Source organism: Dreissena polymorpha, chromosome 9, assembly GCF_020536995.1.
Source record: "Dreissena polymorpha isolate Duluth1 chromosome 9, UMN_Dpol_1.0, whole genome shotgun sequence".
Classification (NCBI taxonomy): Eukaryota; Metazoa; Mollusca; class Bivalvia; order Myida; family Dreissenidae; genus Dreissena; species Dreissena polymorpha.
This window is the reverse complement of record NC_068363.1, coordinates 68,195,445-68,210,385: the sequence shown is the minus strand read 5'-3', so window position 1 is coordinate 68,210,385 and position 14,941 is coordinate 68,195,445. Positions and strand designations below refer to the sequence as shown.

The 14,941-nt window shown below is 37.5% G+C and overlaps 1 protein-coding gene and 1 long non-coding RNA gene across 2 annotated transcripts in view; one reads left to right on the top strand and one right to left on the bottom strand.

Annotated features, from left to right (window-relative positions):
* The window catches only part of LOC127844332 (uncharacterized), a 46,595-nt gene extending 37,267 nt beyond the window's left edge, over positions 1–9,328 (bottom strand). The window contains 10 exon segments of the mRNA XM_052374440.1: positions 1,354–1,532; positions 2,089–2,301; positions 2,555–2,673; positions 3,004–3,241; positions 3,734–3,905; positions 3,907–3,971; positions 4,274–4,415; positions 7,323–7,509; positions 8,102–8,336; positions 9,165–9,328. Coding sequence (XP_052230400.1) covers positions 1,354–1,532; positions 2,089–2,301; positions 2,555–2,673; positions 3,004–3,241; positions 3,734–3,905; positions 3,907–3,971; positions 4,274–4,415; positions 7,323–7,509; positions 8,102–8,336; positions 9,165–9,246 — 1,632 coding nt within the window. The 5' untranslated portion in view covers positions 9,247–9,328.
* The window catches only part of LOC127844344 (uncharacterized), a 66,781-nt gene that overhangs the window by 37,259 nt on the left and 14,581 nt on the right, over positions 1–14,941 (top strand). The window lies entirely within an intron of this gene.

Genomic DNA, 14,941 nt, shown 5'->3' with positions numbered 1-14,941 from the left:
ATATATTATCATGAGATAGTATGAGATCGCATTTTTTCACGAAACATTCATACTTATGATTTACGTCATCTCGAATAAGTGGTCTCTAAAAAAATAAAAATTCTGAGAAGTCTTTCATATAACCGGAGTAAACACAACATGTCCAGTTAAGTGACCACAAATGAAACGCACATGCGTCCGGAATGGGAATTAAACCGTGGGTCGCCGAAGTGAAAAGCACGTTTACCAATCACTGCGTTAGCCGGACAGCAAACTAAATGTATTACTCATGTACCCGTACAAAACTGAACTGAATTGGCACAATATTAAAGCTTGTCATCATATCTTTTAACTTCATAAAGTACAAACCTGAACTGAATTGAGCCCAATATTAAAGTTTGTCATCATATCAGTTAACTTAATTTAGTACAAACCTTGACTGCATTGGGCCCAATGTAAAGCTAGACAAACCTGGCCTGCATTGGGCCCAATATTAAAGCTGGACAAACCTGGACTACATTGGGCCCAATATTAAAGCTTGATAAACCTGAACTGAATTGAGCCCAATATCAAAGCTTGTAATCATTTCTTTTAAATTCATTTAGTACAAACCTGGACGGCATTGGGCCCAATATTAAAGCTGGACAAACCTGGACTGCATTGGGCCCAATATTAAAGCTGGACAAACCTGAACTGCATTGAGCCCAATATTAAAGCTTGTCATCATATAAGTTAACTTAATTTAGTACAAACCTGAACTGCATTGGGCCAAATGTAAAAGCTGGTCATCATATGGGTTAACTTCATTTAGTGCAGACCTGAACTGCATTGGGCCCAATATTAAAGCTGGTTATTATATGAGTTAACTTCATTTAGTACAAACCTGAATGCATTGGGCCCAATATTAAAGCTGGTCATCATATGAGTTAATTTAATTTAGTACAAACCTAGAACTGCATTGGGCCCAATATTAAAGCTGGACAAACCTGAACTGCATTGGGACCAATATTCAAGCTGGTCATCATATGAGTTAACTTAATTTTGAACAAACCTGAACTGCATTAGGCCCAATATTAAAGCTGGTCATCATATCAGTTTACTTAATTTAGTACAAACCTGAACTGCATTGGGCCCAATATTAAAGTTGGTCATCATATGAGTTATTTTAGTTTACTACAAACCTGAACTGCATTGGGCCCAATATTAAAGCTGGTTATTATATGAGTGAACTTCATTTAGTACAAACCTGGACTGCATTGGGCCCAATATTAAAGCTGGTCATCATATGAGTCAACTTAATTTAGTACAAACCTGAACTGCATTGGGCCCAATATTAAAGCTGGTCATCATTTGTTAACTTCATTTAGTACAAACCTGAACTGCATTGGGCCCAATATTAAAGCTGGTCATCATATCGTGCACGAACGTCTTCATCTTCTGAAAGTTGGCGGAGCCAACGGAGCCAGACGAGTCCAAGAGGAACGTGATATCGGCCTGGGCCTCGCAGTCAGGTTTGGGTGGCGGAGTGGTCGGGGGCATGGTGGTAGCCTTGACTACGGGGAAAAAAAATGACACACTTAGGGGTCTGGGAGTTACGCTTTTATGGATTTTTTTGCTTAAAGGAAGACTTTCTTAACAAGAATTCAGTTTGAGCGGAAAGTGTCTTCCCTATGCGGACTGCATAGACTAATATTGGTCGACACTGTACGCACATGCCTTGTTTATTAACCGGGAAATAGTTGAAATTATCTGTGTTGGTAAAAAAACAAACAAGATTGTATCGTGGTGGAGCGCAAGGTCGATATTTTTTCTGCTCACAATGTCATTCAAATATGTTTAAACATCATTAAGGTGAGTATAGCCAGTCCTAGCCATTAAAGCCTACAAAAAGGCATATTTGCAGAAATATTGGTAATACTGGTTCGTGTGACTGGAAGTAACCCATTCCCGTTATGGCTGGTTCCGAGCAAAGCATATTGCTGGTTACATGTTTTACAGGATAACTAAGCCCCGTTTCGGGTAATGCTGTAACGAAATGACTAACATGTACCAATAATATGTGTATAAACTATACAAGTTTATGAAATACCTTAGATATGTTTTTTATACCTTCGCATGTCTTCTTGGACAGCGTTCCTTTAATCGTGTCCAGATTATTGAAGTTGTCCACTTGGAATACGTGACTTGCGTCCGGGTCGGTTGCCATGGCATTCAGTTCGGCCGTACCTATCCCTGTGCCGACACCGATGGCGAACACTGTGATGCCTTGTTGTCGGAGGAGAGCGGCCTCGGAGGCCGTGGCGGCGGGGTTATTTGATTGACCTGTTGATAGAAGTTATCGAATACAATTGACTATGCGTTCAGCGTATTCCAAAGATTTTGCAGTTGTTGAATGCACTCCTTCAGCTTTAAAGCAATCAGAAGATACGAGATGTGTCTCATAACCCTTGCGATTATTCTGTGTCATTTCGGAACTTCTTATCATCGTCTTAAACAAGCAGAGTATGGTATTTTTATTAGCAAAATTATCCGCATGTGTGAGTGTAGTTGCAATTATTTTTAAATGGTCACTTACCATCTGTAACGATGATGGCGATCTTAGCTGCGTTTCCTCGCATCCCATTGGCTGACGAGAACGAGGTCTCGCGTGCGTACTTGATCGCCTCGTCTGTGTGTGTCGTCATCCCCGTGTACCTGGCAGCGAAAAAAAATACGTAATTGTCATTAGCATCGAACAAAAATAAGTTTCGTATAATTACGAACCGATACATAAAATTGCAATGTGCCGATGATGCATGGGCAGCAAAACAATTACTGTATTTTATTTATTTTAATGTATCAATAACTTTCATTTTATTTTTATTAATACATTTTTTTATTTTAATAAATACATTTGTTTCACGAAATAATAAACCGATACATGCATTTGCAATGGAGTTGCCTTCGTAAATTGATGATTAAGCAAATTTTCCATTTACAACATTGACATTCAAACTGGAATGCAAGGTCTCTTAACAAACTCACGTTATAGCGCTGACCGCGGCCTGAATTGCGGCCTTGTCCGTGAACTTGTTCAGATGAAACTGGTTGTAGACCTTCGTGTCGAATGTGACCACGCCTATGTGCGTATCCGCGGCGCCTATTGGAAAGCCGTCAATCATCTTGTTCACGAACTGGAGCATCTTGTTGAAGCTTGGGGCGCCGACACTGCCCGAGGCGTCCAGAATGAACACGATATCGGCCGGTTCGGTGCCGTTGCAACCTGTATCATGTTTATTGAAATGAAAATATGTCTTGAAACGGACTATCCGCGTTGGAATAAATATTGAGATGTCATTTATTGTAGTAATAAAAAAAATGAGGCAAAGTATTTGACCTAATCCGATACGTGACTTTTCTGACAGTTTTCACAGTTTTCTCGGCCCTTAGCTAAACCTTAAATTAGCAAGACATTTTCGACTTCATTAACACAATCATCATTAATTTATTTGCGCATTTTTTAAGAACTGACCGATGTTAAATATTCCACCCCGTAATCCATAATCAATTATCTGCCCCTGCTATAAGCATCAATTACCCCGTATCTTTGACCTCTTATGCCTAAGGTTACTGCTAAAACAATGGGTTAACAATGCGCTGTAGGAATGTTCCATGTAAACAAAATCCGCCCCACGAAAGCCAAAATATTGTGTCAGCATATAATGTAAAGTTGGCATTTCGGCCACTCTGGTTGTAAAGCTAAACAATGTCTCACCTGAAGCCAGCGTTGTCGGTATATGGGTGGTCTTAGGTGCCGTCGTGGTTGTTGGTGGCGGGATGGTTGGGCAGACCTGAGTGTTACAATTCTGGGTTTCTCTGGCTTGGCCGACGCACTGCGCTCCACCGTTGGCCGGAGGCGGGTTGGTGCACGAGCGTTCATGGAACTGAAGTGCCACCTCCGCAGGTCTTCGTGCACGGGGAATAGGAACCAAATGCTGTCCAGCCACCATCAACTGATCATATATAAACTAACTGTTGTGTACACTGGCTTTCATCAGTCATGGTTATACATGTCGCGACATTAAATTTTAAGAAAATGAATGCTTCGTTCCATATGGGCTACGCAAATATGCCTAACGGTCCAGCCTGTTCAGATAACGAACGATCCCAACACCCTTTTCATTTACCGGTAATACTATTTAATTAAATTATTTATTTAAAATGACTGTAGGAGATCGGTATGATCCCAATGTTAGCTCATAGTTTATGCTTCGAATAAGCTCCTTTTTAGTACCAGAACCCTGAACATGCGTACCTGTGCATGCAGTCTTCTTCAGTTCAGCCTGTAGGGTGCTTAAGGCGTCGAAGCTGCTCACCGAGAACACGTGCTGCTTGTCAGTGGCAATGATATTGAGCTCCGTCGTGCTCACGCCAGCGCCGATACCGATGGCAAACACCTGCGTGCGAGATGCATATCCGGTTACGAAACAAACTTCGGTAAAAATATGTGTAAGCTACGCTTACTCAACTATACAAATAGCCATAAAATGCATGCACTGTAGACATGGAATGAATATATTATGATATGACTGCCTGCAAGCGTTTGGGCCGTATACGGTAGAAAGGAGCAAAATTGTCCATCGAGTGAAGCGTAGAAATACATTTACATCGAATTACAGGCATGTACACAAACGTGTAGTATCCATATAATTATCCGATAATAATCCATGAAACAGGAACGTACGCAGGAATTTTTGACTGGTGGGGCCCAACCGGGGAGGGTGAGGGAGGGGTCTCCTCGCCCGAATTTTAATTTTCTAATTCTGTATTTTTCAATATGAATTTTAATGCTTACAAAAACTTATTTTGTGATATAAATTTATGGAATATAACAAGCAAATCAGCACCTTTCTAAAGTATAAAACTTTAAACATTGGTGTAAAATTCACACCGATGTTAAACGCTTTAGAATTCAGAAATGTATGGGCAGACCTGGGTGTTACAATTCTGGGTCTCTCTGGCTTGGCCGACGCACTGCCCTCCACCGTTGGCCGGAGGCGGGTTGGTGGTGAAGAAGGAAAAAAAACTTTGACAATAAAACATTTATTAAGAAATGTATCATAAAGTATGACTGACATATAACCATAATAGTATTTTCTCTTTGACTTAAACCTCCTCTAAAGTTTTGAAGTAAATTCCTAATAAAATGTTTATCATCTACTACACATTTTAACTTTCACCATCATCAACACAGATGAATAATCACAATCGTCTACAACTCCGACATTTGATTGGACTTAGAAATGTTCTAAATATTATAACCGTTTTCCGGAGATTTTATACGCAACGATTTCAGATATTGAGCTGACTTTGGTATGTGAGTCTACCTGTATGACGTACAGATGAAGTATGACATTCGTTCTGGTCCATTGATTTTTTGCGAAGTTATGGGTCTTGTACTTTTTTTACGCAACTCTTTCAGATATTAAGCCGGTTTTGATGCCCCCGTTAAAGTGGCATATAGAAGTCGGACCGTTCCGTCCGTCTATCCGTCCGGGATTTCATTTCCAATACCTATTTACAAAACGCTTTAAGATATTGACCTGCTATTTGTAATAAATCAACCCACTGACTAATTCAAACAACTTAACACACAGCCCATGTCTGTAATGGTACCACCAGATCAGACTAGGTACTTGCAACGTTAGCGCTGACTTTGGGACATTCAGGCAGCCAATTTAATAATGACATGTACAGTTAACACACATTTTGCAATTTTTATAACGCATGGGCTTATCGACAAAATATCAGATTGCTTATGATCGGTATGACCATTCGGATAACAGTTAACTTGTATTGAATTAATAAATGGAAAATATCAAACAGGTTTTTGTGTGGGTGTATTTTCCAGAGACACGTGCTAAAAGTGCTTATTTTGTCAAATCTGAATCAAGTTTATTCTGATATCGTAGGGTAACAACTGACACATGTAGGCGTCAAAATGGCGGTCATATCCTTAGGTAGCTATATCCTATCATGATGTTTGGTCGTTCAAAATACTGGCCCCTTGCTTGAAGATGGTTTATCTCTGGTCCTCAATATATAATCAGGTGTGTTCAAATATTTATCAAGGATAGTGTCAGAACAAACAAGATAAATAACAAATGACGTGCATGGTGCGCTTCAAACGGATAGTCAAACGTTTTGACTGGCTTACATGTTAAACCTTAACATCTGATTGGCTGCCCTTCACCATTTTGCAATTTTTATCGCAAATATGTTTAATTTCTTCGAGCTACTTTTCGCCAGTCACACATGTTCTTCTATCATATAACATCTTGACTATTACAGCGCACCGTCACTCTAGAGTGTTTCTCATTCGTTATATAATCATGGGTGGTGTAAAAGTAACATGTTTCCATTTTAACGAGACTGGCCAACGCAGCTGATCAAACCGTCATAGCACAAATGGGTGCATGTATCGAAAACATATCCTGTTTAAGGTGAGGAAAGAATGGACACATAATTTAATGTATAACCAGTCCCCACACACATTGTGAAAAGGCTAGCATCTAATAATCAGGAATTGACCTTACTAGTATCTTCAAAACAATTTCGAACAACATCAAGAGTGTTTAAACGTAAAGTTATCGGTAACCCTGTTCTTTTTTACTTGAAGTACATCGAACATAGCACAGTAAATAACGCGCATCAGCACTTAACGATTTTTTTACTATTTTATTCATGTATTTATTTAATGTTGTGTGTTTCTCTTTGCGTTCTTTTTAAACAATGTAGAGAATATCACCGATACGTTCAGATATACTTTCAGTTTGAAAATAATTTAATTAACGTTTTTATACATTACAAAGACATAAAACACCCATTCCTTTTAAAACGCGTATATGTTTGTTCATTTAACATTAAAAAAAAACAGTTTACGCTTTTTATACATTTAACAGTAGTGCATGCTCTCCAATGCTTATTAATATATGCAATATGTCCCACAATATTTACCAGTATCAGCTACTATATAACTATATCAACGTCTTTCGCCTACATCCCATTGTTTCTTGATCGATACATATTGTAGTTGCAAAGAAAAAAGTTCTTATTAGAACATAATGAAAATTGAACTTTCACTAAATTTACATGTTGAGGTACAAATGGATATGACCTAACATCCACGAGATTTTGTGTTATCTTAATTATAACTAAAGTCATAAATCTTTTGTCAATGTGTCAGACAGTATTCATGTGAAACAAATTCTTAACGGTAAAAACGTTGTATGCATACCTGTGGATTTGTTGAGTTAAAGGTATAAGAGGTCTGTTATAACGTGCGTTTTGACGGTTCCTCATACCTTAGCGTTTAGTCCGCTATGCAGTGCGGCGGCCTGCTTCACCGTTTCGGCGGGTGCGTTCGACTGTCCGTCCGTCATGACGATGAGAATGTTGGCGACGTTGTCGCGGTCACCCGCCGGCTTGGTGAAGCTGTTATCCTTCACGTATTTTAGGGCCGTATCCGTACGCGTGCCACCCGATATGTAACTGGAGGCAAGATAGTTTAACAATTTGTCACGTGATGTACGTTATTTTCAATCCGGAAAGTTCAATGTTAAAGTATCAGGTGTGTGTTGTTGTGTTGTTACGATATCTATCCATTTTACTTCCATATTATGCTAAACAGTTCTGAATATCGCCTTAAATACACTAAGTACGTGTTCAACCCAGAAAACGGACTCGAAAGCACCTCAATAAGTCTAAGGCTTTCGATGCTAGAGAGCTCAAATAAACAACTTCAATAAACGAATTAATAACTTGCTATAGATAAGGACTAAAATGTTTACATGTGTGCGGTGATTATCCCAGAGGTGCCGATTTGTTTATTACAATGACGGTACATGAATTTATTATGAAATGTATGTTCATAACAATGATATAAATATGGTGTTCGTTTGTTTTTTGGTCTGAGCGTCGCATTTTCATGACTTAAATATGTATATTTAAAGTACAAAGTGTCATAATGACGTGTATGTATTTTAATTTCCGAATGTATATTCAAATTAATGTATATAATATTTATCAACAACTTAAGCTAATATTACAAAAATATGTACAAACACACGCACACAACCCTTACTTTATATGCTGAATCGCTGCGACGAGCCCGTTCTTATCCGGGTGTGTGTTCAGATTGAACTCATTGTGGGGGGTCGTGGCGAACGTCACGACGCCGATCTGCACGTTGCGGGGGCCGATATCAAACGTCTGCACGAACCGGGACACGAAATCCAGCTGCTTTTTAAAGTCGACGGACCCTACCGAACCGGATGAATCCAGCAGGAATACGATGTCGGCGGGGTTTGAACCACAGTCTGAAAATCAAACGCTCAAAATGATCGAATTTGTTTTTCGTTACTGATCGTGTGTTTTTATACAAAATGGCTAATGACATACGCGAACAAATGTTCTAATCGCTAAATGATAATCTATGAACGTTTTGTCAACTACCATTTTGGTCCGATAAACATATAACAAAAACAAACACAAAGTGATGAACGTGTTTATTTTTAAGTGTGGCTAGCTTTGATATGTCAGCATCAACCTTTATTGTAAACAATGTACCTCCGCATGTGCATGTCGTCGCATATTTATATGCAAGCACATCAATGCTAAGCATATTATTTTTTTAACATTGGTCAATCACAACTATCGACCGTGTCCAACAAGATCTAGTATGAATGTAAAATGATCGGACGCTAATTGTAAGAAACTTAGAACTTTACTTCGAGTATTTATCTTATTTCATTGCATGTATTTTAAAGAGACAAACAAATAATAATGAGTCTATTGAGACTAGAGAGGTAGACGGGCGGACGACTCATGGACGATTTCAGAGACAGGCTATGTTCAATCTTTAATATTTTTTATGATATTTTTGCATATTTAAACAAAAGATGCAAATGTTTGTGTTATAAATTGTTCGTACAATCAACGTAATCATAATACAAAATAAATAAAACAGCATTAAATCTTCATCAGGCACCGCGTTAAATAGAAAGTGTACATATAAACATGCAATTCTAAGCCTGCAAATGTTATCAGTTTTAAATTGTTTTCGTTATAGAATTTCAAAATTAAAAAAGTTACCATATTTTCATACGATTCTATAAATATAATATAATATTATAAAATCCACTCACCGGGCGCGGCGGTGGTGGCTGCTCCCAAGGCCCCCTGTGCGGCCCCGAGGGCAACGAGGGCTACCAGTAGCATCCTATTCATTGTCTAAGCCTAAAATTGTCCCCGGAATGGCCGTGGAATGTGTCTTATATAGCAGTCCTCGGCACACCAGCTACCGATGGGTACCTGTAGAATCGGGGTAGCGTGCACGGGCGTATCTCACGCGGTAACATAGTTTGCTGGTCAGTTACTCATCTAGTAACTCATTGTAAACAAGAAATATCTTTAAAGAGATATTCGGCGTTAGTAGCAAACATAAGACTTTAAAATAGACAATTTTATGTTATTCTGTGTAATAAATAAAAAATATACATAAATGAGCTCAATATGCATCATGTGTTTATACTTGTATCCGTAGTAAATAAATATTTAATTGACCTAAAAAATGTATTGCTTAAGCTTTTTAAAAAGTTTAACGGATTTATTATGGTTCATCTCGTAATGTTTTCACATATAGATTGGGTTATGTTATAGACGAATCTTGTCCCTGTGCTTATTTACGAAAGAAAATGAGCTTCACACATGTGTGGTTAGAAAATTAAACGAGTATCCTGTTATCATACCACTATACTATTTCGGTATTTTTTTTCTCTCAATTCAAATAAATGGCATTTACCATTATATTTTCGTTCATTGCTTACCCTAAAATTCGTGTTATATAATGTCTTGAAAGCAATGCTGTGTAATTATCACTTAGCGTTTATCGCTAGTCTATTCGTACTTTCCCTGACGATTAACTGACCAAGGTCTGACCCTGAAATTCTGCGAGATTGAATGTAATGCGTACTTGTAACTGGGCCAAAATTTGTGTCTGTGTGTGGTATGAGCATGCTGAAAATAGTCCGGGTTTCCCTTCTTTTAACAGCTTCATCATTCATTGTGTACTCGTTCATCTCCAAAAGGACGCAGTGATGTCGCCAATGTTCTGGGGGATTTCTCTCAAATCAGCCAATTAAATATTCAGATGGTGGGAAATTTCCCCAATATTTTGTACGATGTTGATAAATGCAATTTAATGTGAACAACTGGGTTAGACAGCTACATCGAAAAATATTAAAGTAAGTAGAAAAAAAGACTGGCAATTTCATGCATATGCCATTTGACGATCAATGTGTTTAAACTAAAATTGGCTGCGAATTCTTTTAGAAGTGCACGTGTTTAATTATATATTGCTATTAATACGATACCACCTGTGAAAGTTTTCTCGTAGACTTAATTACCCGTGCATATCGGTAGGTCAATTTATCAATGTTATTGTAATTGAAGTAAAATCTACTACCAACCAATCACGACTTTGACTTCTAGCAGACTGAGCAAACCCTCATGTAAAAGACTTTTAGTCAATGAAAACGTTTATTTACATCATAAGTATCGAAAGTATAAAAGCAGCTATGAAGACATTTTGACAGAGCCAACGATTTTAACCGACCAATTGCGAAACTCAATTTCTCCGCCATTCTACATGGTTGCGTAAGGTGTTTTTATGTCCCCCACTATAGTAGTGGGGGACATATTGTTTTTGCCCTGTCTGTTGGTTGGTCTGTTGGTTTGCGCCAACTTCAACATTTGCAATAACTTTTGCAATATTGAAGATAGCAACTTGATATTTGGCATGCATATGTATCTCATAGAGCCGCACATTTTGAGTGGTAAAAGGTCAAGGTCAAGATCATTCTTCAAGGTCAAAGGTAAAATATATGGGTCAAAATCGCTCATTTAATGTACGCTTTTGCAATATTTCAATATTCAAGATAGCAACTTGATATTTGGCATGCATATGTATCTCATGGAGCTGCACATTTTGAGTGGTGAAAGGTCAAGGTCAAGGTCATCCTTCAAGGTCAGAGGTCAAATATATGTGGCCAAAATCGCTCATTTGATGAGTACTTTTGCAATATTGAAGATAGCAACTTGATATTTGGCATGCATGTGTATCTCATGGTGCTGCACATTTTGAGTGGTGAAAGGTCAAGGTCATCCTTCAAGGTCAAATATATTGGTCAAAATTGCTCATGTAATGTCACTTCTGCTATATTGAAGCTAGCAATTTTATATTTGACATGCATGTGTATCTTATGGAGCTGCACATTTTGAGTGGTGAAGGGTCAAGGTCAAGGTCATCCTTCAAGGTCAAACGTCATATACGGGGACATAGTGTTTCACAAACACATCTTGTTTTTAATCCAAAAATGAATGATTGGATACTGCAACCATGTAGTTTTCTTTTCAACATAAAGATTAATCGTCAACTTAATCATTGTTAGTTGCTTATTGACACCAATTACTCGCAACAGGCTGTTGTATCAACATAGACATCGCCGAGCTGCTATGTGAGTCGTTATGCCACGGCTACGCACCCTTCAGATGTTCTCGATGTTCAGGGGACCCTTGGAGATTCGGCGATTTGGGTCGCATGTAAAGGGTTATCTTTGAACCCGACAGCAGACATCCGTTTACAAACAGAATGTTTTTTGCAAATTATTGTTTTATCTGTTTGTCTGAAAGCATTTATAAAGATACTTAATCGTTACACTCGAGGTTAAGAGGTTGGTTGGTGTGAGTTTTATTTCTTCTGCGCTGAGACGAAAAATTTACTTTGTAATTGACTCGGAAGGTCATGTTGTCGGGTGAAATTCCGTACTATTATGTATTATACAACTTTTTTCTGAGGCAAATGTACTCGCAGTTTTTTTAATTTTTCACCGTATTCACCAGTTTTCTGAACGCAAAAGACAGACACATACACCTGTATTTTAAGTTAGTGACTAAAGATGTAGTGTAACTAACCGACCATTATTTTCCTGAGTAATTTGTATGACAGCTGCAATATTAGGTTATTGGCGTGTATTTTTGGATTGCTTACAAATGAATGTCTCTGTTTATGCTTTCATTGAGGAATATCTTGTTTCATTGTTAAATACATCTACCATCGACAATATCTTAAGCTTACGCGTTAGCAAGCTTTCAAGAACTGTATCGAAGATTTAAAAGATTATCCATCACTCAAAGTATGTACTTTCTAAGCTATCGCATAAGAAAGACCTTTTACTGTGCAGGACGACTACTTCAAATAGGGATAGCCAAGTCTGGATTGTTCTCTCAAATCAAATTTTCGGTGAGCTGACGACTTAAGATATGGATAGCGGAGTATAGAATGTTCTAAAAAGATGGTTCCGACCTTTATTCGGTATCTTTTGCAAACAGAAACGCATACAGAACCAGAATAATCATTAAAATTACTCGCCAGAATCAGTATAATATTAAAAGGACAGGTTCACTGCTTTACCAAATGATGTTTTTGTAATATTTTAGAAAAGAACACAAGCGAGAGGATTACACCACGGAAGTAGATAAATATTAAATATTCCTTTTTGTTTCAGCGTAATAATCATTTAGAATCGATAAGATTATGAAGCAATACAAAAGCATAATTACTGTTTTATTTTGAACGTTTCTTTTTTTTTAGTTCTTGCAAAGGTTCTGACGAGACGTCATTACACGACGCAATCATGAAAATGTTACATTGTGGATTGCCGAGAGGTAAAGGCTATCACATTCTTAACGTTGTTTTAGACCATGGTGGAGCTTGTGTCCTCTTTTTCTTCTTTCATAAATTATTTTGTTATTACTGTTCTTAAAAATTTAGTTCCAAACTATAAGTATATCAATTAAAAGTCATCCAAATGCCAAAATATGTGAACAAGTCCATGCATCCACTATCAAAATAAAACTGCCGCCTGAATTTTCGAAGTGATGTTAGATCCATTTGTGACACAAAACATTTAGGCCTCACCTTATTCAGACACTGTCAGGACTATTTTCGCTGTGAACAAATAAGTATCAGGGCCCCGTAAAACTTAGCTTCTTACGTAATCTTAAGACTCGGGCTCATAATTTAATTGCGACAAAAATGTGTTTATTGGTGCAATAAATAAAGTAATAGAATATATTTTATACATAAATAATTATCAATAGCACACATAATTTAAATGCGGAAAATGTATTCGTGGGTGCAATAAATCGAGTTATGGAAAACAAGTTATACATTAATAACCACCATGAAATTTAAATAGATCTTTAGTAAAGATAAAGCAATGCAATTGAATCGTGTGCTCTAGTCGTTTAAAATGGATATTTGTATAAGTAACTTATTAAAAAGAGACTCTGGTGGTTAAACAAAAAACTAGAACGCTCTCTGAGTACGACTCGATCTCGCAATCGTACGATTGTGTAGGCGGATTCCTTACAACCATTTATTTTGCTAAAATATGTTTAATCTGCTTTTTTCGAACCAATGCTGGTTATAGATAAAATCGCGTTTCATAGGTGCAATATGTCTTTTAAGTATTCTTTGTACACGTAATATATACACGGACATACATGTACATGTATAACATGTTTTATAGCGCACAGAACGAATATATAACATATTTATAACAAAAGTGGTAGTATATCGGTTTTAATTAGGGGGCATTTCTAGTTCGATAACAAAACATCATTTTGTCAAGTTTCAATCAAATAGCAGCAGCAAAATTGCTTGTGAAGAAATTATATCACTTGTAGGATACAGTCCATGACATTTTTTAATCACATTAATTTATGTATCACAGTATTAAATAATTTATTGCATAATCATCCAAATGCCTTTTCGTAGCGATATGCATTCCCAAAAAACTACACAACGGTAGCTTAATCCCGCCATCCGCATTTTCTTGTAGTGGCGAAAAAAACATCATTGGATGTTGTTAGGGCAGAAAGTATGACGCGATTTGGATTAATGAATGCTACCAGAACTAGTTTCGACGCAAACACACAAATGGATATATTAACCCGCTACTAATTATTGCTTAGGGCAAACATTCGGCTTAGGAGACTGTATAATAATAGCTTACATGTCTAGACTCGTGTGTCTTGTCGGTCACGTGAACAGGACTTCATATTTTGTCATTATTTGTGAACTTTGTATAAAAAACCTAACTTAAAAATTAGCAAGGTCATTGGCAGAAGTTCACGCCCGTAGTAAAACGGTGCTCCCCATAAAGAATATGTTGATGAAGATTTGTTGAACAGTGAATGTGTTAAGAGAGCTGAAACCGCAACTTTTGCATTTTTGTACAAATAGCAATAAATTTGAAGTGCCGCGAGGTATTTGGTTGTTCATTGAACTTGCCTTCACAAACATGTTTTCAAAGTTTTGCGAAGATTCAATGAACTACGGTAAAGTAAGGGGGCGGATACGGCGAATTTCGATTTCCCTGGAAACATAAGGGAAAATAACTCTGCAGTGCGTGGTGCACATTTGCTGGGTATCGAACTTGGTCCCCAATTTTATGTCCAAAATTCTTTCCAGAACTTTTGGTGAAGATTCTCTGAAAAGTGCACGAATTAAGAGAGGAACCGGCAAAGTCCGAATATGTTTGTAGATAAATGGCACCAACCCTCATGTAGATTGGCTGTTTATCGAACTGGTTTAGGTCCAGAAAGGCCGAAAACCAAAAAGGCCGCATACCAAAGGGCCGAATACCATAAAGGCCTTACCAAAAAGGCCCCAAAGCGTACCAATAAGGCCAAAAAATGAACCAAAAAAGGCCTTAAAGCAATTATTGTTATTTTAGGTTTCAAATTGTGTTTACGAAGAAATACACATGTATCAAAATAAGACATAACACAGGTATGACGTTTTTTATTTTCTTTATTTGTTGTTTATGTTTAAATATACATTTACGATATATACAGT